General features: G+C 38.2%; 1 protein-coding gene across 1 annotated transcript in view; it reads left to right on the top strand.

Moving 5' to 3' along the window:
- PARD6G (par-6 family cell polarity regulator gamma) overlaps positions 1-27,669 on the top strand; it is a 172,861-nt gene extending 145,192 nt beyond the window's left edge. The window contains exon 3 of the mRNA XM_069095034.1: positions 25,870-27,669. Within this exon, the coding sequence (XP_068951135.1) occupies positions 25,870-26,726 (857 nt within the window). The 3' untranslated portion in view covers positions 26,727-27,669. The remainder of the gene's footprint in view (positions 1-25,869) is intronic.
- The last annotated feature ends 72 nt before the right edge of the window (positions 27,670-27,741 follow it).

Here is a 27,741-nt window from a genome sequence, read left to right as displayed (position 1 = left end):
GGAAGCCTTTGGTTAATACTCTAAGTGATTAATGTAAGGACTACCTCTCACAAAACAGATCTCAACCATTCTGAAATTTAGGAAAAGGGGTTTGAGACTTGCTATGGCTAAAAATCTTGCTATCCTGGTGGCTCCTTGCAGTTAGGATCTCCTAATAAGTTACTCTTAGGCTGGTTACTAAGACTTTCTATAATCAGCCTTACCAGCTTGGGGGCCCTACTGCCAAAGACTATGAGAACCCAGAGTCACCTCTCTGCAACAAATGAAGTTTCATCCCAATCCACCAACTCTTTTCCCTTTAATTTTATTGTCATTAAATCTCATATTTAATCTGCTCATTATCATGAGTAAAACCTGAATAGAAGAATGAATTCCTAATCTGGGGCTTTGGTAAAGGGCTGATGTATTTTTTTTTTAAAGTATACATTTTAAAAAGTATACATTCCAAGGTTAATACTTAAATGAGAAGAACATGACATAGAGAGCTGGTCTATATCAGGAAGATCTAGGTTGATTCATTTGTCAGTGACGAGAAACTCTTTCTAGATCAGATAATAGTTTTCAAATACTGGATATTTGAATATTTCCACAATTTTTTGTGCTAATCACACTTTTAAGTTTTATCTGCCATTATTAGCATTTTCTCCACAACTTTTAAATATAGAAACCAGCAAAACAGTTGAGCCCTGATTTGTATGTTTTTTTCGATTTCTATGGTTTGACGACTCCCACTATTAAGCAATAGTGACAACACTGTACCCAGGTATGGGAAGATATATATGTACATCATTAGATAGTATTTCCACCACACAATAATAAGTAGCCTCAAGAGTATAGATAATATTAAAATGTAGTGAAATAATTATGAATTGATGAGTTTTAGGTATTTATCACTTTTGATAATTCATTTGTGAGTTTATATATTTTAATTTTTACTAATAACTACTTAACAATCAGCTTGCAAAATTCCTGAACATTTAAATTCCATTCATTTAGAATTTAACAACCAGCTGTTGTAGAGCCAGTATAAACAAGTCAGGTCTAGCACACCACTCTGTGTCTGACATATACTTGCCATGTAACTCCAATCTAGTTAGTTAGTTTAACCTTCTAGTGCCCCAGACAACCCACTAAGACTATAAATTGCAAAGCAGGTGCTGACCTACATTGATAAGAGGCAGTTTCCTCATGGGAAGTTCCAATTCATCAATGAAATCACAGATCCCATTAAAAAAACAACTAAACTAAACACAATCTTGGGATAGACTTAAGAGGTCACCTAGTCCAAACCACAATGGAACAAGAATTATTTCTATTGTGTTCCCAACTGGTCATCCTCTACTTAACTTCCAGGAAGGGAGATGCAGTACTCTTAGCTCTAATTGTTAGGAAAATTTTTCTCTAAATTGAGCCAAAATCTATTTCTCTTCCACTTCCATTCTCTGCTCTTAGCTCTGCCTTTGGGGACCAAGGAGAACAAGATCATTCCCTTTTCCATGGAAGAGCTTCAGATATTTGAAAATAGCCATCATGTTCCTCTTTTAAGACTAGAAATTAGGTATTCTCTTCAGATTCAATTCCTTCCTTCATTTGATCCTTCTAGAACATGGTCTTTTCACCAGCTTCATTGCTCTTCTCTGGTTGTATATTGTCTTGCTCAATTGTGGACTTTGAGAGACAGGGTTTAAGAGTGAGTGCATTCCAGGCATGGGGGAATGGCTTGTGCAAATGCAAGAGATTGCCTAGTTAACAGTCCAAAAAGAAATATAAAGTAACCCTGGAAAGTTAGACTGGAACTAGATTGTGGTTGGCTTTCAATACCATGTTAAGAAATTTGTATGTTATTCTAAAGGCACTAGGGAGCCAATGATGGCTTTGGGGCAGGAAAATTGCATGGTTATACCTGTGCCTAAAAAGATAATTTTGGGATCTGTGTGAAGAATGGATTGGAAAAAGGAGAGACCAAAGCAAGGAGACTAATTAGATAGACTATTATGATAGTCCAAGGAGGTAGTGATAAGAATCTCATGAAATGAGGGATGATGGCTGAAAGTTGTTGTGAAAAGAGAATCAACAACATGTGACAGATGATTGGATATGTGGGTTGGGGTGAGTGAGAAAGAAAAGCTCAACTCTGAAGTTAAAAACTTGATAATAGGGAAAGATGGTGGTACCCTCAATAGAAATAGGGAAAGATGGAGAAAAGGAGAGTTAGGAGGGAAATGATGAGCTTAATTTGAACATAACTGAGTTTCAGGTGTTTATAGCAGGAGAGATGGTGGGATTGGAATTAGGAAAAAAGATAAGGCTAGATATATAAACTTTAGAAATTATATTTAAGGGGCAGAACCAAGATGGCAGCATAGACGCAGGAAAACTCCCTGCACTCCCCCCATAACCACCTCAAATACCTATAAAAAATAACTCTAAACAAGCTTTAGAGCTACAGAATCCACAAAGAGACAGAGAGAAACCTCCCGCTGAAGGTAGCCCAGCAGGCGGACAGGAAGAATCCATTGCAGAGTGCTGGGAACGGAGCCCAGCCCTGTGTGAGCCCTTGGTTTTAGCCTGGAGCGGACTTGGGGAGAGTGGCTCACCAGCAGCTGTGATGGTTTCCACATTTATCAACCCATAAATGCCAAAGACAAAGTGAGAGGTCAGTGGACTTTAGGAACAGGGGGTCTGGGAGTGCGGTCCTACCTCTGTCCACAGAGGGAGAAGCAGCTGAGGCGCAGCAATGCATGGCTACTTGAGAGCCCCTGGCCTGCAGAGTGTAGGGAGACCAAGTGACCAGTCTGAGGGGTTATCGCTCTTTCTTTAACCTGCTTGGATCTGGATCTCTGTCTAGGCTGGAGGTCCTGGGGTGCATGACCAGGTGCAACAGTGGGTGGAGGCTTCAGACAGGGTACGGTACCCAACTAATAGCTCCAGCAGCTGGAAAAACCCCAGTGGTTTGGGACAAAGCTCCCCTCTCTGGAAGCAGAGTTCTACTGTGGCAAAAAGATCAAAAATCAAGTAATTGAGTGGCAACATGAACAAGAAAAGGAAGCAAAGCAAGCACAGAAGTCAAACCTTAGATTCTTTCTTTGGGGACAAAAAAGATCAAAGCATGGAACAGCAGGAAGACAGTGAAGTCAGAACTCCTGCACCAAAAGCTTCCAAGAAAAATATGAACTGGTTACAGGCCATAGAGGACCTTAAGAAGGATTTTGAAAACCAAATAGAAGTGACGGGAAAATTGGGAAGAGAAATGAGAATGATGCAAGAAAATCATGCAAAGTGAGACAACAACCTGACTGAAGAAAATAACCTTAAAAAATATACCAACTGAAATGGCAAAAGAGGATCAAAAAGCCAATGCCTTAAAAAGCCGAATTTGCCAGATGGAAAAAGAATCTCAAAAGCTCACTGAAGAGAATCATTGCTTCAGAATTATATTGGAGCAAATGGAAGCTAGTGACTTTATGAGAAATCAAGATACTATGAAACAGATCCAAACAAATGAAAAAATAAAAGGCAACTTGAAATATCTCATTGGGAAAACCACTAGAAAATAAATCAAGGAGAAATAATTTAAAAATTATTGGACTACCTGAAAGCCATGATCAAAAAAAGAACCTAGAAATCATCCTTCAAGAAATTCTCAAGGAAAATTGACCTGATGTTTTAGAATCAGAGGGCAAAATAGAAGTTGAAAGAATCCACCGATCACCTCTTGAAAAAGATCCCCAAAAGAAAACTCCTAGGAATATTATAGCCAGGTTCTGGAGTTCCCAGATCAAGGAGAAAATATTACAAGCAGCCAAGAAGAAACAATTTGAATATTGTGGAAACACAATCGGGATAACTCAGGATCTGGCAGCTTCTACATTGAGGGATCGAAGGGCTTGGAATATGATATTCTGGAGGTCAAAGGAGCTGGGATTAAAACCAAGAATCACCTACCCAGCAAAACTGAGTATCATGTTTCAGGGGAAAATATGGTCATTCAGTGGAATAGAGGACTTTCAAGCATTCTTGATGAAAAAACCAGAGTTGAATAGATTCAGATACAAGAAGCAAGAGAAGCATGAGAAGATAAACAGGGAAAAGAAATTATAAAGGAACTTATCCAAGTTGAACTGTTTACATTCCTACGTGGAACAACGATAATTGTAACTTATGAAACTTTTCTCAATATGAAAATAGTTGAAGGGAATATAAATGTGTATATATACATATATACACACATACATATATATGTCTTTATAGGAGGGCATATATGAGTATGTGTATATTTGTGTATAGGTATACATAGACAGAGGGCACAGGACCAATTGAATAGGAAGGTATGATACTTAAAAGGTGAAATTGAGAGGTATGAGAGGAGATGGGGAGGGACAGAATAGGGTAAATGATCTCATATAGAAGAGGCAACAGAAAACTGTTACAATGGAGGGGAAAAACAGGGAGGCAAAAGGGAATGGGTCAATCTTAACTCTCATTGAATTTAGGAAGGGAATGACATACACACTAAATAGGGTATCTTACCCTACAGGAGAGTAGGGGGGAATGGGATGATGGAGGGGAGGGCAGGTTGAGGGGGAGGGAAGTTAGAAGCACACACTTTTGAAAAGGGACAGGGTTAAAGTAGAGAACAGAACAAGTGGAGGGTGGGATAGGATGGAGGGATATTGATATTCAGTCTTTCACAGTATATCCACTATGGAAATGTTTTGTGTAGCCACACATGTACAACTTATATTGAATTGCCTATCTTCCCAGTAAGGGTGGGTGATGAGGGAGGAAGAGAAAGAACCTAGAATTCAAAATTTTAAAATCAAATGTTTTTTTTAAATATTATTATTTCTTTTTACATGCAACTGGGAAATAAGATATACAGACACTGGGGTATAGAGATCCATCTTGCCCTACTAGAAAGTTGGAGGGGGTATGGGGGAGGATATAGGAGAGAATAGATTGGGGAGAGGATATACAGTGGGATCACTGTTTAGGGGTGGTGGGTAGGGAAAGATGGGGAGAAAATTTAATTCAAAATCTTGTGGAAATGAGTGATGTAAACTAAAAATAAACATAAAATTCAATTAAAAATAAATTATATTTAAGGGGCAGCTAGGTGGCGCAGTAAATAGAGCACCAGCCCTGGAGTCAGGAGCACCTGAGTTCAAATCCGGCATCAGACTCTTAACACTTACTAGCTGTGTGATCTTGGGCAAGTCACTTAACCCCAATTGCGCTGTCTTTCTCTCTCCAAAAAAGAAAGAAATCATATTTAATATTCACATCTCGAGCACAAGAAAGAGTGCCATGACATTAAAGTAATGAGTCTACTGCCAGGGCTTGGGTCAGCTCCATTATTGAATATTACTTCATGGTTATTTGTCACTTGAGGTTCTATCAGCAGTCTTTACTGGACCACATTCAAGCTTATGACTATTCTGTGATAAATTGAGTGCTTCGTGAGTATCCAGCCTCAATCTTTATAGCCCCAAGTGTGTTTAAATATTTGACTTATTTTTTAACGGGGAGGGAGTTGGCAACCTTCATAAACAAAAAATACAAATTTTTAAAAAATATTTTCATAAGGTAGATTTACTGGTGCCCTTCATTCCAGAGTATTCTAAGAACATCAACGAGGTAATCTGGCCAATACCTATTAATTAGCTCTTTAGCTTCTGTTGGTTCCCACAATATTAAGAGTTATTTATTTATATTCATGGTCCCTTAGCCACCAATTCAGTCTGTCTAAAAGTTTTGGCCTAAAAGTTGACTTGAGCATATGTTCTTGATCTTGGTGGCAAAAGCAAATGTTTTCAAGGAAAAATACAGATGATAAGTACAAAAGTATTTTTGGCTACTTAAATTCATTTCTCCCTACAAATAGACTAGATGAAATGAACTGTTCTTTAGAATTTTAAATATAGTTTCCTATACTAATGCAGAATAAAAAGAAAAGAAAGAGAAAATAGTAATAGTTCTCAGTCAGTTTGTTCTGCTGTATATCTCATAGAGCCATGATTCAGAGACAAAAATGTAAAGAGGTGACAACCCTGTTAGTTGCCTTTGGATTTCAAGATCAGCAAATAGGATTAAAAGTGATGAGATTGTATGTTGTTGTTTTCGACATTTCTAAGTCCAGAAGACCCAAAGGGGTTTGCTTCAAGAATCTCAGGTGGGCTTGTCACTTGTGATCTAGTAGGATAGTGGAGGACGCCATATGCAATATGGAAGGTGGTGTGGTTTTCCCTCTGCTTTTGTCTCTTCTTAACTTTCTTACTTAAGATTCCTCCATCTTCCGCAGAATGTAAAAGAAATCAGCCTGTGTTGGGGGTCAGACTAAATTAAGAAATAAGCCAAACTGTGATGTGATAAAAATTTATCTTAATCTGAGCAAGAATTCTCTATGAAGCTGTTAAAAATGAAGCCCCCAAAACAGCAGAAACATCTGAATGTGAAAAGTGCAAAAAAAATCTCAAGCTGCTGTGATCATAATATAGGACCATAGATCAGAGCAAGAGGGGGACCGTGGAAGTCATCTAGTCAAATAATCTCATGTTATAGGTGGAGAAACTGAAGTGTAAAGAGGTTAACAAGTCATACCTGTAGCAAATGACAGAACGGGAATTTGAACCCAAGTCCTTAGGTTCTGAATAGAGCACTTTTCCCACTCTACCACTCAGATTGCTATAACCCATAAATGCTGGTTTGAGGATCAAGGCGAAGGGCAATGGGTACTATTAAAGTTTTAGTACAAAATACAGGAAAAATGCATAGAAAATGAAAAAAGCCAGCTTACATTATAAAACATTCTTGTATAAAACCTAACTTTGATATGTACATACTTTCATATTTAATATTTAAAGGAGAAAATATCCCTGGCATAACCATTTTCTCGTGCTCTTTTTCACCTAATACCAAACAATTTGAAAAATGTTGGATCAAAATGAGATCTGATTAGATTAAAGTGTCTCATGGTAAAAGTTGTATTCGTTGAATTTGGAGATGTTTTCTTTTCCAGTTTCTTTCCTGAAAAAGATGTGCTTTCCATGGTTACTTAATACCTATTATATAACTTAAAAAAAATAAGTTTTATTGATATCTTTAGTTTTTAGGGTACGGTAATTACCAGATACTTCCCTAACAATATCTCCCCAGGTATTCCTTCCTTCTCCCAACAAATGAGTCCTTCTTGGTTTAAAATTTTTTTTAAAAAGAGATAAAAGAAAACAGTTAAGAAAATCCCAAAGAACATAGCGCTTAACATTGTGTGTAACATTCCACATTCTTGGTCTCCCATCTCTTCTGAAAGGAGGGAAGTCCATCTCTCTATAATTATTTAGCATATAGTTTTGTATACAGTAATTTTGATGGTTATATAATATCTAATAAACCCCTGCCCCAATGCTAGATTCTTTGAAATTTGGCATCTTGTAGCTCCATGTGAAACAAAATTAGACATTTAAAAATAACGAGATATAACTGGATAAAAAGTAATTGTAATAAAATATACTTCTGCTATAACACAATTTTATTAACAAACCACGTTGTACATAATATAATTTTTAATGTTTCTAAGCTCACTTTAAGGTCTTCAAAGAGTCCTATGAAAAAAAATTACATATATTTGAAATGTACCCATATCCTTTTTTTCTTTTTACCGAAGGGGGAAAAACATTCTCTCCTCCCCCGACAAAACTTCAGACTTTCTTGAAATTCAACATCATTGCACACAAGCAGATGAAATGACAGCTGCTGAATTTAAAGGAATCTTTATTTAAGAGCTCTATTAATTGTTGTGAGCCTTAGAGAAATAGCCAAAAACTTGAATAGAAAAAACTATTAGCATTATAGTAAATCAGTTACTGTGAATTTAAAATGACTATATAAACTAAATTACTGTTGACAGGGAAAGGAAATAAATTAGGAAAGGTCATGAGATAGAAAAATCCAACCCTTTTTTACCCTCTAGTGGTTCCATTAGACAGTTAACCCAGTCCCAAGATGGGACAGGTGGGAGAGCCTTCAGATTGTTTAAATGGCAATCACTTGCTAGCAATGGAATATACTATACTTCTGAGCAAAGGTAGGTGAGCCAAAAAGGAAACATTTTGGACCAGAGGTTGTCAAGTCCCTGGGTTTCTCTAAAATTACTCCTATTTGTAAAATGGTCTTAATAAAACCATGGTTCCCCTGTGCAAGACTTTCCTAACTTGGCTAGTGTATTTCTTTTTCTGTTGTAGTTTTCTATTAGTGGTGATGCAACTTTGGTTCATTTTCCATCTTAACCAGAGCAAGGTAACCAACTTCCAAGGGAGGAAATGGAAGCATGAGGTCACTTACACATTTACAATAGTATGCTTTGATGCTTATGCTCTAGCTAAAAGGCTTGATGTGGTGCCAAAATGACCCACTTTGTTCCTGGTACAGAAAAGATAATTTGTGATAATTCCAGAAAACAAATTATTTTGAAATCTCCCATAGCTTAGGTCTCTCTTTCAAAGCAGTGAAGACGAGTTGGAGAAAATGTGAGATGGATTTCTGATCTTAAAGCCTTGGCAAGTATTTTTGATATCAACCTTCTTACTAAACTTTGATTCTGGGAGTTTTGCCCCAGGAAAAGAAATGACTAGAAATGTTTCAATGCATGATTTGACGTGACTAAGAATGACAAACACGACTTAGGACTAGTCAGAGAAGAGAAGGGTCATCATGAATTGATGGTCAGGATTTCATCTTCATTAGGAAGTTTATGCACCCCCACTCCTATGGGTTTTGAGTTGATCTGCTCAGTTTAAAGTATTCAAATATTTAAAACAACCTACAGATTTCCCTTGCAGAGGCAACTCAGTCATAGTTGACCATTTGGCTATCTAACTCCCTCATTTTATGGACAAGGAAAATGAAGCCTACACAAGTTAAGGCATTAGTCCCACAAGACTCATTCTTATTAAAGCCAGCTGTTAAAGCTGGCTCTTAGTGATCTTCCTTATACAAATGCTCAGGAACTATTCCTTTGATAATTTTCTAGAATTTTTTCTGGAAATCAAAGTCAAGGTCAGTGGCCTATAGTTTAGACCAGGGGTGGGGAACCTGTAGCTTCAAGGCCACATGTGACTCTCTAGGTCTTCATTTGCAGCCCTTTGACTGAATCCAAACTTCACTGCATAATCCCCTTAATAAAAAGATTTGTTCTGTAAAACTTGAACTTAGTCAAAAGGCAGCACCAGAAGGCCACATGTGGCCTCAAAGCTGCAGGTAACCCACCCCTGGTTTAGTCACTTCACTGTCTTCACTTTTGGAAAATTAGACCTTTCAGCTTTCTTCTGCATGAGGCACCTCTCCTGTTCTTCAGTATGCTGGGAAATAGTTTATCTTATGTGAACTCATCAAAGGCAGCTGAGTGATCTCTTACTACTTCCTTCCTTATCAAGAGTTTTAACTATCCTATTAGTCATTTCTTACAGTCCTTTCCAGTCCAGAGATCATTATCTTTGGCCACGTAAGTAGACAGACACACACACAACCCAGGACCTGTCAGAGCTTGTGTTCTGCTGCTGTAGCCTTTGAAAGGCCAAGATCACCTCCACATCCCAGCTAAGGATTGGAATGGACTGTGGTTGAGGCCAGTCTCAAAGTAAACTGAAATACCTGTAAGCATCCAGTCACACTAGCAGCCTAATCTGTGACCCCAGTGGGAAAACAGTAAATAATGCAGAAAAAGAGAAAAGTGCCCAGCACCCTTGAGCAGGCTTGGTCATAACTCCATTCATAATCCCATTCCCTCTGCTTTTGACTAGCTTCCATATTCATGGATCTGCCACTGAGGTCATTAACACCTAGGAATATTGATTGGTGATCTCATCGGCTCCCTGGGGATATCATTGTCCTCTCCTCTCTAGTGACTTCCAATCTCACATCTCCTGTAGACATCTCAAGCTCACTGTCCAAAACCCAAATCATTCTCTTTCCTCCTCAAACCCTCCCCTCTTCCTAACTCCCTGTTACTGTTGAGGATGCCACCATCCTCACAGACTTTAGGCTTATAATCTGAAGTGTCATTCTCTGCCCCACACTCTCTCCTCATATCTAATCAGTTGTCATGGCTTGTTGATTTTTATATTCAAAACTTCTCTTACATTTGTCCCCTTCTCTCCTGGGCCATATCCACAACCCTCCTGCAGGCCTTTCTTACCTCACATCTAGACTATTGTAATAGCCTGCTGATTGGGCTGACTGCCCTGATTCTCCCCACTAGAGTTTATCCTCCAGTCAACTATCAAATTATCCTTCCTAAAACTCAAGTCTGACCATGTCACCCTCCTACTTAATAAACTCTAGTGGCACCCTATTAACTTCAGGGTCAAATATAAAATCCTCTGCTTTGATTCAGGTCCCAGCTGAAATCCCACCTTCTACAGCAAGCCTTCCCCCAACCTCCCTTAATGGTAGTGCCTTCTCTCTGTTAATTATTTCCAGTTTCTCCTATACATAGCTGGTTTGTACCTAAGTTGTTTTGCATGGTTATCTCTCCTATTATGAACACCTTGAGAACAAGGATTGTCTTTTGTCTTTCTTTGTGACCCTTACACATAGTACGTGCCTAATGTTTATTGACTGACTGTCAGAATGATCCAACCTGTAGTGGGTTATGGTGTTTTAGCAAAATTTTTGAAGGTCCTCAGAGAGCCCAAAGGGTATGTCTCAAGTCTGATGATTATAGTTATGAGTTTGTCATAGGCTGATCCCTGTGAGTAAGAGTATGAGAAAATACTTCATAATAACAGGTACATTGACAAGCTATGCACTATGCAATCTCTCAGTTCTGTGAAGAAAAGAGCAAAAGAAAATCTTGATGGGCCCAAGTAATTTTAATGTTTGCTGTTATAGTCACAGGAGGGAAAAATGTGGGGGGAAGTCTGTCTGCCACTTAAATGAACCTGTTAGCACGTTTTCATCGTATTAATTCCAGATCCTTAGTTACCTACATCATTTTTCAGCATCTGTGATAAATATGGCAACATTCTTCCCAGAGAATGTGACTGTTCGCCAAGGTCACATTAAATGATTTAAACCACAGCTCTGCCTATACAATAATGGGCCTTAAATTAAGCATGAAAACTAAATATTGACGAGTCATCTGTTGGTTGTGGGTGAGAATTGGTTCCTGCTGGTTATGGGACCACGTCTATCCAGGCCCATGTGGTACAAGCCAAACCACCAGTCTCCCTCTGTTTGTTTTTATTATTTGAGCTTGGCAGAGTTGAATCTGAGTTCAGTTAACTTGCTTACTTGGTTCTATCATTTATGAAGCTTTCCTTTGGAAATCAGTTCCATCACAGAAAGCTCCCATTGTGAAAGGAATAAGGCTGACTTTGCACAATGTGACCAGTCTCGTCTCCAACACCATCCCACGATGTGTTGAGTTAACAATGCCGTGTTCACAGGCTGGGTGCTGGTAATGAGTATGTGCTAGGAGCTCTTGGCTAACATTATTATATGGTTAAGTCACTCCTCTTTTCCTGGAGGCTGTATAGTACAAGGAATATGGTTTCATTAAAATAGTCAAAGAACCAACCTCAGATTAAAAAAAAACACAACGGTTTCTCAGACACTTGGAAAAACAGGGAACAAAGAGTTGAGAATGATCATGTTTACTGGAAGGGGCATGAGGGAAGCATTAGGTTTAGGGAATATTAGTGATGTTATTTGTCCATAGTTTCCATAATTTCCCATCTTAGCTGGGAAAAGAATGATGAGATGTTGGCTATTTCATATTTGGAATGAAGTGTCCAGCTGTGATAACCGTGCTCCGGAAATCACTGAGTCCAAGCCTCCAGGCTTGCCAGTCCTCTACAGATTGTTTAAATGAAACTCATCCCGACACGTAGGTGATTTATATGATTCATAGGACAGTTCTGCTTTTTTATTTTTCCTGATTTTTAAAACAAAAACTCATGGACACAGTGTGTGTGACATTCAGGAGGCCTGTATCCAGGGTTGTCAAGATGTTTCCTTTTTGAGCAAGTGAAAATTTCAGAGCACCTGGCCAAAAACTAACCTCATTTTGGGTTTCCTCAATAAAAGGAAATATGGACTTTAGGTTTACCAAAGGAAAGTATGGAGTGTGTATTCACAAACTTGTTCCCACCTCCACCACTCCTCCAGAGTTCACTTTGGGTAAATGTGTGGTACTGGGCAAGTCTTTCAAATGGGTATAATAATACAGCGTTGTTAGGAAACATTCCTTGACTGTATGTAGTGTGTGCAATGTTTATAAAGAATTCCAAAGTATAGTACCATCTGAGTGTTTATAACTGTAATTTGTAATAATTTTCATATACCTGGATGGATCATCGAGTAGGGGTTTTATCAATCTGGGTACTATCCCTCCATGTTTTTTATGTGATTCTCATCCATGCCCACCTATAAATCCTCCACAAAGGATCTACCCAGGATAATGGAGGCCTGTTCTCTTGGTTCTTTTGATAGCTCCAGTGTACCAAAGAGATTCTCAAAATGTTCCTCTATTGTCTCTCATTCATTCTCATTACATTATTTACTCACTTCTTTCATTGTCATATGTGTCCTGAATAATATCTAGCCATCACTAGTAATAGGCTGCATACCCCACTACACTTATAATCCCTTCTGAGATCATCCAAATAGTAATCACTAGGAGAAAATTAGTGTTAAAGAGATGGGGGTTGGATTATTGAAAGCACTATCCATGCATGATATTCATTGCGTTGAACTTAACTACATAATCAATAAAAATAATACATAATCCATAAATTTCTGCTCCAGTCTTATGGTAGTAAAGAAGTGACTCTGGGTTGTTAGGGGCCATACCAATGGAGTGCTAGCTCTGATAAGTTACTAATGACAGAATGTGTGCCAGTTGGCCAAGAACCAGACTAAGGTCAGAGAGACTCATCCCTAGAAATCTGAACATAGGAGGATGTTTTGTGGGTTGGGTTTTTGTTTTTTTTTTTTTTTTTGGTGTGTGGTGGGAGATGGGAGATGGGAGTTGGGGAAGAAAGTAATGCAGGCTATCACCTAAGATAGCTAAAATATAAAACGACTATGGCCTGTATAGGTGGAGGGGAATTATCTATACCAATCAAATTATAGGTCCTTGAAGGTTTAAAGTAACTTTGATTCCTATATGCAAACCATGTGTTTGGTGCTTTTAAAAAGAACATTTAGTCACTACTTAGGGAATGCCTGAAAGATAAAGGGAGAAGGCAGTCTATCCGGAAAAAGAGCCTCTACCTACTCTTAATTGAGGAAACAAAAGAACATTTGTTGTGGTGAGGGTCAAATGGGAGGAAGAAGCTTATTTCTAATTGGGTGGGGGAAGGGAGAACTGTTCCATCACCCATATCATGATATTGGGGGCTGTGTTTCACAGATTAATTCAAGATTGTATTTTTTTGCATGTTTGCGTTGAGAGTAATTCCTGGAGGGTGGGTACAATTTTTGTCTGTTTGTTTTGTATCTATTTCCTTAGTGTCTCAAGCATAGTACATTGCATGCACATTATATATCAGGCATTTGATAAATGTCTGTTGCTTTGCATTAGAAAGAGTGGCCAAGTTCCCTGCACTCAACCCCCCAGCTTCTCCCTTCCCCCATTCTTTTCTACCTTCCTCCTAATTATGGCCCCAGATGTGACAAAATGAGGGAAGCCTTAAGAGAATTACACTTCCTCCCTCATTTTAAGTTCTCTCCATTTGTAGGAGTCTGGTTCCTCAACTTCTTGTGCCAAGGGAGATGTCACTCAGAAAATGGAAAAGAGACCGGTTATACAGGTTTCACACCCCTTTTCACTCCAGTGGGAGAGCAAAAGCCCTTGCTTGCAGTTAGAAGAGGTAGAACAGTTTAAATCCTTTTAAAAATACATATACACTAACTCCCTGTCATTATTTTGGGGGATTATTTGACAGCAAAGTGTTTCCTATATACCAATCTTTTCAGTTTAAGATGAACCATTTTACTTATACTGATGTATCTCTTGTGGATGAATCATGAAGTAGAGGGAAAAGGAGAAAAATATACTTATTTTAGTGAAAAATGTTAAGCAGGGTGTGGCAAGTGGGTGGGTGGCCATGATTTGCTTCAAAAACATTTCTTCTCCCTTAATTGTTGAGTTTTGCTATGAAAATATAGCACGAGATCAGAAATGTGACTTTAGTAAAAAACAACCCCTCTTCACTCCCTCCCCTCTTTGGCAGTCCACACTATTGTCAAAAGGTATTTAGGAAATAATAGTGTGTTCTTGTGTAGTAAAACACATTGGAATCTTTAGAAACTAAAGGGCCACCCCTTTGTTTTTACAATAATTAGAAGAACCTGGCTAATTGAATATTGTCATATAAAAGGGTATCACTGAGAACCACAAAAAAAAGTATCATTAAAAAGAAATAATAGATAAAAAAAGTATATAACTTGTTGATTTGTTTCAGTCATGTCCAACTCTTCATGATCCCATTTGGGTTTTTCTTGGCAAAGATACTGGAGTAGTTTGGCATTTCTTTCTCCAGCTCATTTTATAAATGAGGAAACTGGGACAAATAGGGATTAAGTGACTTGCCTAGGGTCATACAACTAGTAAGTAAGTATTGGAGGCCAGGTTTGAACTCAAGTCCTTCTGACTCCAGGGCCAGCACTAGAGAGAATTAGAATTTCCAATTCTAATTTACTTTTGGTATGAACCCAAGTCTTTTGAAATAAGTAAATCAAACCAGAATACAAATCCGTAATAACTTGCTATTTCCTTCTTTGTCTCTGTCCTTTATTTTGTGGCTGTCATTAGTTTATTCACCACTTTTCAGAGACAGTATGCCATGCCAGGGAGAGAGCTAGTCCCAGAGCCAGGACTGCCTGTGTGACCTCTCCATGCTCTGGGCAACTCTCCTAAGTTATAAGTTGTAGAAAGGATACTGACCTATGTTGACAGAGCAAGAATTTTCTCATTCATGATTTTCTTCTATCCTATCATTATATTTAGTGATAGCCTATATCTACTCCTATCACCATATTCATATGCATAATTTGTTTGTATACCATCCTAAGTCAGATTGTCTAGAGAAAAAACGATGGTATAATGGGTAGAGATTCAGGAAGCCCTAGGGCCTACCTTTGTAACAAGTGACAGTGATTCTGTGACCCTATCTGGGCTAGTCCTTTCACTTCAGTGAAATGCCCCAGGCACCCTTCTGAAACTAGTAGGTTGCAAAAGAGTTGCTGATCTGTATTCATAGAGAAATATTCCTCCCTTTAGCTGCAAAATCATAATTGAGACCCTCCAAAAAAGCCAGTTGCTTCATAAAGGGAAGCATTCTTTCTTCCCCAACTTTTCCACAATGGAAAAGAAGAGTGGAAAAAGCTGGTTCACTTACTGTACTAACCATAACTCACTGAGAATGGAAGGAAAATAGGGCCAGTCATGTGCTGATAAATAATAGGGCCAGTACCATGTGCTCATAAACCTGCATATCTTGGATCTCTGCATCCATGTGTTAAGGCAGGATGAGATTAGATGCTATCTCATTTCCTTACTTCTTCATGTGGAAGATACAGACTTTTCCTCTCTCACTTTAGGACCACCATGTGTCTGAATAGTATGACATAGTGGAGTGGTCAGCACACCATGGCCTGTGGGCCAAATGCAGCCTGCTCCCCGCCCCCCCCATTTAAAAAGCAAAAAACCCTTTATTTTAAAATGTAAAAACAATTTTTAGCTTGCTATATGTACAGAAACAGGTGGTGTGCCAACCCCTGAAGTGAGGAAAGAGAGAATTTCATAATTGATTATTGGACGTGGTGACAAAAAAAAAAGACTCCAGAGCAAGCCACTTAACCTTTTTATAAAGTGGGGATAGTTCCCCTACTTGAAAGGTTATGAGGATCAAGTGAAATCATGGACAGAAAGTTCTTTGCAACCTTAAAGTGTTATGTAAATGTGAGCTATTATCATTATTTGGGAATCCCTTGGGTTTTTTTAATACTTAATTCATTTTGTTTTCCTGTTAATTTGAATATTATACAATGTAAATCCAAATATGTGCCAGCTTTCCACTGTTCCCCAAATCTGACACCAAAAACCTAAAAGCAATTTCTAAGTCAGTTATTTTTCAGTGTGTGTATTTTATAACTATATTTTCTCTTCAAAACAAATTTTCCATTCGAACAAGAAGGGTGGTTATATTCAGACAAATAAGATACTTAACCATTAATCTTTCACAAATATTAAGCTCTTACCACATATAAGCACTGTCCTGTGTGCCAGCATACAAAGATCTAAGAGTGACCAACAGTCCTTGAAGTGGCCCCTTTCCTCTTCTTACTTTAGAATAACCTAAATGTTCTCTTCACCTTGTTCCCTTCTCTCAGTATAGTCTACCTAACATTAAAGGCCAGGTCAGTGGCAGTCTCTGGGAAGGAGGACAGGATGTCACTCCCTTTTAGGGCTCTATCAATGGCACTCCTTAATCTGCCCCAGGACTTGTTTGTGAGTGATGCCAGGCACCTCCCTCTCTACCTGGAAAGGAAGGTATTTTTCTATAGTACAGCAACTGGAAAAACTTTAGGGAAGAGGATCATGAGAGCTCATCTACATTGTGAGACTGAAAACTCTTTGGGCTTATAGACATTTTTTTGCCACATAGGATGTTCCATCTTTCTTTCCAAATTCATTTACGTTTCAAGCCCCACCTCCTCCATGAAGGCTTCACTGACTGTCCTAACCCACTGGGGATGGTTTCATTTGTGTAATAAATACTATCCATTTACTATTTCCCTTCATTTCATTTATTTATGTGTTCATTTATTCATTCACTCATCCATTTGTTTATCTATTTGTCTGTCCATATATCTGTCTATTTATTTTTGGGCAGTTGTGGGTGTCTCTTTATCTTACCCTGGCTGAAAGTGTAAGCCATTCATTCACAGGCCAATCCTACTGATGATCAGCATGCAAGTTTTGTCTTGCTCTATTTCTGACTTGGGCCAGTTCATCCCTCCTTAGATAGCCTTGCCTTCCCCCTCCTCTGGGGTTCACCATCTTGGTGCTACATTTCATGCAGATTCCCAATCAGCTTAGGCATGCCAGAATGCCTGAACTCAAGCAGTCTATCAAGACTCAGAGAGATTACAGGAGTTCACTACCTTGCTTCCTGCTTGTGTTTAATTTCATATATTATGTATTATCTTTCAAAAAAAATGTGTAAGTTCTTTCAGACTCATGGCATCAGATTAATAATGATTCTTTTTATGGAAAAAATAGGCTTCTAGACTGGTCAGTGTTTAGTACTAGTTTTTTGTTTGTTTGGTTTGGAACTATAACTGACTTCTGGACTGTATTCAGGATTTCTTTGTCAGATTTGGGGGAAAGGGTGACCTAGATTTGGACCTATATTATATGCTATTCAAATTAAACAGAAAACATAATGAAGATCATGAAGCACAAAGATCCTTATACTTTGAAGTTCCCACCAGTATGCATATGAGGTTTTGTTGAATTGACAGATAATGTCTATTGGATTTTGCAGACAGAGGACCTCAGTTTGATTCCCCCCTCTGCTACTTGCTTCATGACCTTGGACAAGTCACTTCTCTGTAAAACAAGGGGTTTGAAGGAGATGTTTTAAATTTTCCACTTGCAGAAAACTGGTTCGTTTATCGAAGGATTATAAGTATTTTTTTTGTGTGTGTGATTCAGGTAAAATGATAAATTGCCCTCCAGTTTTTGCTATGGTCACCCTAAGGGAAATTCCAATCACCAGTCCCACCCCCAAATAGCTTTTATATGTGCTAGGTAGCTATGCTTAAAAAAAAAAAAAAAAGCCAGGGAGATCTATCAGTCTGCTGATTATTGATAGACATTAATCACAGTGCAATACAATATATGGTTTCTAATTTTAAAGGCCTTATGGTATTTGGTATTTTGCATCTCCAACTGGTTACAAGAAGTCCCATAGTAGGTACATGGCTAGACTTGGAATCGGGAAGACCAAGGTTCAAATGTGTGAACTTTACTAGACATCCATTTTCACATGTATAAAATGGAGGTAGGAAGTTCTGTTATACCTTGTAAATTCAAATAAAAGAATATATTTTAAAGCATTCTGTAGACTTTAAAGCGCTATATTATTTTCTATTATCAACTATTTTATAACTTTAGAATTGACAATAATTTGTTGGATTATATAAGTTTTCCTTCCAGTCACATTTTGTTTGACTTTTGATGGATAGCATCAGACAAGCAATTTTTAAAAAATATTTTTACATTTAAAATTAGCTTTCTGGATTTAGCAATATTTGGTAGTTTGGGGAAAGGGGATGTTGATGACTAGTTAGAAAAAAAAGATTCTCCCCCCCCCCCATCATGACTCAAAATGGCAGTTATACATTAATCGCTTAAGATTCTGAGTAGAAAGTACTTAGTAAAATGCATATTCTGTGTTCTGCCTTCACAATAAATAACACTGTAGAGTTTTCTCATCGCTTATGGATCATGGGCACAGTTGGTGGGATATGAAGGTTGGTGACTTCAGATGTTTAAATACTAATGCAAAGTATCACAGCTTGGGCTAGGGGGGAAAAAAATCTAGAGCTAGAAAGTACCTTAAAGACCATCCAATCTACCTCTGTCTAGTCTAATTGAGGCAACTGGAGCCCAAGGAGGCTAAAGGAACTGCCCAAAGTCACACAGGTAGTCAGCAAGAGAGATGGGAACTGATCCTTTGACCCCAGTGTCTTTCCCTTACCCCACTTCCTGCTTGCATCAATAAGGCCACGTCAATGTTATTGTATTTCATAATTTTAAATAGGTTTTTAATATTAATGGAAAGAAACCAATTTTAATCACATAGGGAAGTTTTGCAACCTAAATTCTTTACCAAAAAAACACGAGGAAGTATACAATCATGGAAAACATGGTGTTTTCCTTAAGCCGTGTTTGGATTATTTAAATATTAAAGTCTGTTTTCACTATTTGCTTTATGATTAATAATTCAGTTGGTAGGGCCCTTTGACATCTTCAGTGTTGGTGCATAATATCGAGCTATCTTGTACTCTTCATTCTTCTAAAGACAGAAATGTAATTCTTTCTAAAAGCCTAATTGTAGAACTTTTAAGATTTAGAACAGCTCTCCCTTTTATTAGTGAAGTCTGAAAAAGTTTGAGAATCTGGATCTTCTCAGCTTCTGCCATTGCCTTTCCAAAGGAACCAGATAGGGCAGTATGGAATGCAGTCAATAGTCCAGTTTTTCAGAAAGATTGCACACCTGAATCTTGAGAGTTTTGTTTTGGCACGCATGCAAGTCCATTATGTGAGAACAGAAACAAATGAATGATTAATTCAGTATATTTTTGTTAGAGCTGACTTGGCCATATGGTGTCATTGCACTGTGATCTCTCCTTATGTCATGGTTTTAGAAGGATAAACACAAATGAAAAGGGACGGCATTTGTTTACTCATCCAGATGGTGACAAAATGGTAGGTCTTTTGGTCTGGAAGGACTTAAAAAAATAAATTGCATCTTATTTTTAGCAAAGCACATTAGGTGGTTAGAAATACATCATTACAAAGAATCTACCCAAACTTTATGATGTGGCAGAGAAATGGCTTTTAAAGACCTAAGTAGAAACTAAAGTTAGAACATTTCTTTAAATGTCTATATTAAGGGAGCAGTAGTTATAAGTAAATTTCCCTATTTTAATATGTAGCACTCCTCTCTGCACCATTCCTTCAATTTGTATTTGTAGATTGGGTCCCCAGGGGAATAAGTACTCCCATGGGGTTTAGGGTATCCTGTGGGTTCCAGGTCCTGTAGCTCTCGAGCCCCTACCAGCATGCTTCCCTTTTAACAGCCTATCAGTAGGCACAAATGGCTCACAGGCTCAATCCCACTGTTGATTGATCTGGATGCTTTGATCTGCTATATTTCCAACCTTGACTGGCTCACCCTTTCTTAGGTAGCCTGATGCTCCCCTGCTCTTGGGGTTTACCATATGGATGCTGAACTTACTGGGGAATATGATTGGTATAGCCTACTACAGCTCAGAACTCCTGGGCTCAAGAGATTTGCCAGCCTCAGCATCTCTGGTAGCTGGGATTACAGGTGTGTACCATCACACATGGTAAAAATGCGCAACATCCCTTGTGAGCTGGGGTGAGGAAAATAAAATCCTTTCCCTCTACAAATCAATGAACAAATAGTTGCTGAATGCTTCCTTTGGTTCTAGCACTGTCCTATAGGCACAGGAGTATAAAAGAAATGTAACCCAGAGGGGGTTCTCAATTATCTTAAGATGTTCAAGATCTTCTGAGAAACTTGAGTATCTTCAGTGATTTCATGCAGCTGTGTGGCACAGTAGATAAAGAATTCTGGGCCTGGAATCCATCAGTCAGTGAACAAACATTTGTTTAGCATTTAATATGTGCCAGGCACAGAATGGCCATTCTGCCTACTGCCATTTCTAATATTATGGTTTTTTTTTTCCTTTCTATTTTGGGACATTGTAAACAATAAGATTAGAAAGGTATAAGAATTCAAATCTGATGGACTTGGCAGTGGGGGCATTAGAAGAATCATGCCATAGGAGGGGATATGATGAATTTTATATGTTGTATTACTGGGGCTAAAGAATTCATCCCAATGGACAATGTAATGGTGATTGAGTTTTCCATGCCAAGCTAGGTTGGTCTTTCTAGAGCAATTTCTTAAAATGTTTTTACTCACCCTCCCTTCAGCACGTGTATGGATTTGAGACCCACAGTTTAAGAAGCCCTGTACAGCACATGCTATGTATCATATTCTTGCTATGTATTCTTATTTTTTCTAGCTTGATAAGCTCTGCCAACTATTACTTACTCCCAGCACAATCTCTAATATACCACCATGATTAATGCCACAGTGCAGCGAGCACCCAAGTAGGACTTCTGTGTTGGTAGAAATTTAGGTAGCTTTGTCCATAAGTTGTATGCTTCCTAGGCTTAGGAGCAGTTGGGAGGGAGTTAACTAGGGTGAGAAGAGAGATAAATTGAAGTAGTATATTTTAAAGGAATAATTTTTATTATATTTTGTCATGTAAATAATATAAAATATTTATGCATAATATGAATATGATGAATATGTATAAGTAGAATAAATGATTAAAATAAAAACATTTTAAAGAAATAGTTACAGATTTAATACCTTGATTAGGGCTAATTTTTCATTGTTTAAAAAGACTAAAATAAAAAAAAACCCACAAACTCTTCAGCCTTATTCACTACTCTACTTGCATTCCCTCTCAGTGATAATCAGTCATGAGAGTCTTCTGTTTTCCAGTTTGCCAAGGACTGCTTGCTTATGTGAGAGATGGTGTAAGATATCCCATTGTCCAGCTCAGGCCAGCTGGATAACTGCCTTCCAGTTCTTTTTCCCATGGTGTAATCATCATCAGGTGTTTATCAGCCCAGTATTTTGGAGGGAAGGTGGGAACCCTGTTCTCATTACCAGAGCTTCAGTATTCCCCTCATAGCCAACCCCAACTCCCACTTCCAGGAAGAGTTCATTCACTGAACTCTGTTACAAGTGCTAGAAAACTTGTCAGCTCGGGGGAATACTTACGGTTCTTTTTAATAGCTTTGTCTTTTCTTCTGTCTGTGATTGTCCTCCCAAGAATGTGCTGCCAACATGTTGTGACTATAGTCTGCCTTGGATTCTTGTTTATTTGTATGCAATAAATATCCTAAAAAGTCCAAATGGGGAAATCTGGGCTCAGAATCAAATAAGTAATTGTATTAATCTCTGGAATCTCACTGTGATGGGTAAAATACCCTCAAGTGAAAACAAGAAAACTTAGCCAAACTTTTGCTTTTAATTTTTAGCACAGTCACTAAAAGCCTACCCTTTAATAACACATCACTGGAGTTAGAATTTTGAAAATGTAAATGTGCCTGGGCCCCTGTTTGTAGTCAGTTTTTTCCCTCTAAGTTAACCTAGTGGAAAATAATCAGTGGTAAAAAAAAATACCACAGCTTTACCATCCATCCATTCATTCATGCACTCATTTATTAAGTATTTGTGCCAGGTACTGTGGAATCCAAAGACAAAAAAATGAAACAGTGCCTGCCCTCGAGGAGTTTACTTTTTTTTTTTTTTTTGAGAGAAACAACAGGTATCCGGAAATAAAGACAGAAAGTTAATTGTGTGATCTTGGGCAGATTAATTAACTATAGCCTAGAAGATTACAAGGAAGAAGAAGAGAACAAGGTGAGGTAAGGCAATAGTTACTAGTCCCAAATGGCAAGAAATAAAGTTGGAAGGGCAGGTTGGAGCAGATTTTGGATGGCCTTAAATTCCAGGCTAAGGAGTTTGTATTTAAGCCTACAGGCAATGGGGAGCCAATGATGATTTTTGAGTAAGTGTGTGATGAATAGCTATGCATTATGGAGATAACTAACACTCTCTATAAGATTTTAACAGGCCAGTGCATTAAGTTGAGTTGAATTTGTTCTGCAAAATAACCTTGTCCATTAAAAGGCAAATTAAACGTAATGCATTTTTAAAATTGGCTATATTGTAGGTAATACTGTGTATTTTTTTTTTTAAGCAATCAGGGTAACTTGCTCAAGGTTACACGGCCAGGTGTTTCTGGGTGGGTGCTAAGTGTCTGAGCCCGGATTCGATCCCCAGGTCATCCCGACACTGGGGCTGGTGCTCTTACTCGCTGTGCTACCTGGCCACCCCAATACTGTGCATTTTTCAAAAGTTACAGGAGGTAAAAATGATTGTGAAACTTCAGGTTTTGGAGATTTGATATTATTAATGATATCCTACTCTAGTAGATTAGTTTTTGATATAATACTTGGAGACCTTTATTGTGGCTTCTTTCTTAGTAAGAACTTGGGCAGAAAACAATGGACTTAAAGAGAGGAAGCATGATATAGTGCAGCAATTCTTAACCTGGGGTCTGTGAACATTTTTTTAATGTTTTAATAATCATATTTCAATATAATTAGTTTCCTTTGTATTTTATGCATTTAAATAAATGTATGTTTTTTCTGAGAAGAGGTACAAAGGATTCAATTCACTATACTTGCCCAAAGGGGTCCATGACACGAAAGGTTAAGAACCCCTGGTGTGTTAGGACAATATTTGATATCAAAGATGTCAAATTCTGTACCTTCTGATTACTGCCAGTACAGCCTTGAACAAATCACTTTACCTAGCTTCTGGGTTTTAGGCTCTTCAATGAAATGAGAAGGTTGAGCTTGTTCTTCAGTTGTTTTGGTTATGTCTGACTCTGTGGCCCTATTTGGGGTTTTCTTGACAAAGATACTAGAGTGTTTTGCCATTTCCTTCTTGAGCTAATTTTACAGATGAGGAAACTCAGGCAAACAGGGTGAATTGACTTGCCCAGGGTCACACAGATAGTAAGTGTCTGAGGCTAGATTTGAACTCAGGTGTTCCTGACTCTAGGTCGGGTGCTCCATCTAAGTGCCCAAAGGATTGAGTTAGATGTTTACTAAGGTTCTTTTCAGCTCAAAATCTATGATTCTATTATACCTATGATAATAGGAAGTAAGGTCCCACCATAGTGTTAGCTTTGGGAGCTCCTCCCTCCTGTTTAGGGTCCCTTGGTACTGGTAGGAGGACCTTTCTGTTTACTTTAATATTCAGTAATGGTGATCTTCAAGGCTGAGGGACAATGCACATCCCTCTTAATGAGTCATTGGCTTCATTCCCAAGCTGCCTGAAGGGCTGCTCTCCTCTGTGGAAGTGATTCTGTCTTTGAAGTACTTTCCAGAGCTGTCAACTAATGTTGCATGGTTCCCAAAGGAAATAATAAGCCAAGAGCTCTCACACACTGAAAATGTAAGAGTTTAAACTGTTTCTATAGGAGCTTTTCTGAGGAATTCAGTTTGTTTATAGAATCTTATCTGGCTGAGTTTTGGTATTCTGTCTGGCAGCAAGTCCTATGAAAAGCAGCTGTTTAAGCAGTGGGTGTGGCTGATGCTCCTGGTGCCATTTCAGAAGGTTTATAACTTCTCGTTTCTTGTAAATTAAAAGAAATATTATGCTTTTTGGCTAGAACTAGGCCCTAGAGACAGTCTTAATTCTCTTTAATAACTAGCCACTTAAAAGAAAACTTACCATATTCCATTGATACTTCCGAATTCCTCTCAAGTGTCTTCTGCCACAATTCCCACCCCCAATCTATATTTAAAGTAAAATGAATCAGTTGTTTGAGTTTTATAGAAATAGTTGTAAATGAAGTAGGTCAGCTTCCTCACAATGGTCAGATGACAGGATTCTAGGGTTCTGTAGGTATCCAAGGATTTAAGGAGCTTTCTTTCTCAAGATACTTCATTGAGGTTAAGATTTGGAGGATGGGGGTAAAGAGGAGGGTGCCACATAAAAAGAGAAATGTTAAAAAATTGCCAGCATTTGGGGAGAAGGGAAGGAGGAAGAAGAAACTGTTAACTAGCCATGCTTCTCATTTGGCAAACAGTTTGACCAACCCAAACAAAGCAGATAGCATTGAGAGACCAAGAGATAACTCCTAACAGAAGCTAGTATGCAAAGTATTTAACTAAACATGGGTCTTTCTGGCAGCCTGCTCAGCAGGAGCCAAGTAGGGATTTTTCGTAATGCCCCAAAGTCAATGGCTTGAAGTTAGCAAGAGGTAAAGAAAAGGAAGTGGAGTAGCAGCAAGTAATTAGTTAGCAATTAGAAAGCATTTCTGTGTGACTGGAATTGGGTTGCTAAGTAAGGCATAGGACTACAGGGTTGAAAGCTAGAAAGTAGCAGAGAGAATATCTAGTGCCAAGCCCCTCATTTTACTAAGGAGGGGTCCTAGAGATGGGAGGGCTTATTCAAGATCACACCAGTAGTAAGTAGTGGAGCCAGGACACAGACCAGTTTGTGACTTCAAATCCACGGTCAGATTTCTATCCCCAAAAACTATTTTTATGCTCTCAGAATTAATTTTCTAATAGAATAAGACTGTTTTAAAAAAAAAATGAAAAAGAAAAGGCAATGTGTCTTTCATGTCATCTGTCTTTTAAGAAAAAAAACATTTTTCCAATTACATATAAAAACAATTTTTAGCATTTGTTTTTAAAAATTTTGAATTCCAAATCTTCCCCCCTCGCTGAAAAGGCAAACAATTTTATGTAGATTACACATATACAGTCATGCAAAACATTTCTATGTTAGTCATGCTGCGAAAGAAAACACAGACAAAAAAAAGTTATGTAAAAGTATGCATCAATCTACATTCAGACACCATCAGTTCTTTCTCTGGAGATGGAGAGCATTGTTCATCATGAGTCCTTTGGAATTATCTTGGATCATTGTACTGCTGAGAATAGCTATGTCATCCACAGTGGATCATTGTACAATGTTGCTGTTACTGTGTATAATGTCCTGGTTCTGCTCACTTTACTTTGAAACAGTTCATTTAGGTCTTTACAGGTTTTGTTTTGTTTTGTTTTGTTTTTTCAAAGTATCCAGTGTGTCATTTCTTATATCACAACAGTATTCCATCACAATCATATTATCACAACTTGTTCAGCCATTCCCCAATTGATGGACATCCCCTCAATTTCCAATTCTTTGCTACCACAAAAAGAGCTGCTATAAATATTTTTGTGTATATAGGTTCTTTACTTTAAAAAAAATTACATCTCTTTGGGATACAGACCTAATAGTGGTATTTCTGCATAAAATGGTATGCATGGTTTTATAGTCCTTTGGGCATAGTTCCAAAGTGCTCTCCCAAATGGTTGGATCAGTTATCATGCAAGTTGTTATCATGCAATCTACGGGAATGGAGACCATCACTAATTTTAATTTCTCCTTGTTGTTTCAGAAGAGGTAGACTACTGCAACTTTGGGACCAGCACATTAACGAGGAAGAAGAAGGTCCTCGTTACCCTTCGGAATGATAACCTCCGCCGGCGTCCTCACCTCAACATCAGCATGCCCCATGACTTCCGACCAGTATCTTCCATCATTGATGTGGACATCCTTCCTGAAACCCACAGGAGGGTCCGGTTATATCGGCATGGGTGTGAGAAACCACTTGGCTTTTATATTCGTGATGGTACGAGTGTACGGGTGACACCCCATGGTCTTGAGAAAGTTCCAGGCATCTTCATTTCCCGCATGGTCCCTGGTGGCCTTGCTGAAAGCACAGGGCTGCTGGCTGTGAATGATGAAGTCTTAGAAGTGAATGGGATTGAAGTGGCCGGCAAAACCCTTGACCAGGTCACAGACATGATGATTGCCAACAGCCATAATCTTATTATCACTGTTAAACCAGCCAACCAAAGGAACAATATCATCCGTAGCAGCCGGATGTCTGGTAGCTCAGGTCAGTCAACAGACAGTACAGCCAGTCACCATAGCTTGCCTTCCTCTCATGTCCTACAGAACTTCCACCCTGATGAAATGGAGAGTGATGAAGAGACCGACATTGTCATTGAAGGAGCTCTGGAGCCACAGCATATTTCCAAAACGCCAAGTTTGCCTTCTGGCAGCCTCTCACGGGTCAATGGCACCAATTTCAGCCACAGACTACAGCGGGATCTTACACTTAACAACTCCAGCAGAGAAAGCAATGGCAGTCTCCACAAACTACTAAGTTCCCTAAAATCAGATCCACGTCATAGTCTGGTCATTCCTAGGGGAGGTATTGAGGAGGATGGAACAGTGATCACCCTTTAGTGGTTCCATTGTGTGTGCGATCTGAAAATTAATCAGAACAAAAATGACTAGAACCACGCATACCTAAGACTAAAGGACCTATATTTTTACAAACCTCATAGGTGGAAGGAAAACTGCGAGAGAGTATGATCTCATTGATTATATGCATAATGGTCACATTACAAAAACACTGAGGGAGAAATAACACAGAAAGTAGCAGTCCCCAATTAAAAATAAGTAGAAATTCAATTGTATATTTCTTTTCTTGTTTGTCTTCAATTTTCCTTTTCTGTTTTGCACGGTTCTTTCAAAGGTATAGGTTGGAAAATAGACATGTTCTGTAATTATAATGACTTTGAAAATGCATATAAATTATATTTATATTAATGCTTACATGTAAAAACTGGCCCATTTGCAAATCAATTATATCGCATCCAAATGCAATAAAAGCCTTATTCAGAGCTTTAAAAATATGAAACCAGGTTGTTGTATTTAAAAAAAAATATGAGTTTGAAAACAAATACAACTTCTCAAATTAAATAAGGATATAATTTTAAATCAACATTAAATGGCCACTTGGGCAAATCCCCTCTCTTTATTTGCTGATAGGTTTTACAAGTGTATTGGTTTGTGCATCTACGCATTAACATTATATACAAGACTTAATTATAAGGAATGAGGTTGAATGTTTTACAAACATCTGAGTCTTAAAAGGTACAGCTATATATTAAAAAAAAAAAAAAAGAAAGAAACTTGCTGTCCTTGCCATTTGTATAAATCAGTCTAATTATATCACAGTAAGTATTGTCAAAGTAGGCACCAGGGGGTGGGTGGCAGCTACCGTCCATTACTTTAAAAATTCTGGAGTCCCCTCTTTTGAATGAGGGAATTGATTTTAGAGAAATCCAAAAGTCACTAGAGACATTAACAAGGAAGAAGTGGTTTAAAAAAAAGAAAGAGGAAAGAACCTATACATAATTTTTCCAACATCTGAAGGCAATTCCAAAAATGTCTGTAGCACGTCAGTGCTTTGGGA

Source organism: Petaurus breviceps, unplaced genomic scaffold (assembly GCF_028583685.1).
Source record: "Petaurus breviceps papuanus isolate PSGF00001 unplaced genomic scaffold, PetGlider_PUasm1.0 224, whole genome shotgun sequence".
Taxonomy (NCBI): Eukaryota; Metazoa; Chordata; class Mammalia; order Diprotodontia; family Petauridae; genus Petaurus; species Petaurus breviceps.
Note: the sequence above shows the minus strand (reverse complement) of the source record. Positions and strands in the feature narration are given on the sequence as shown.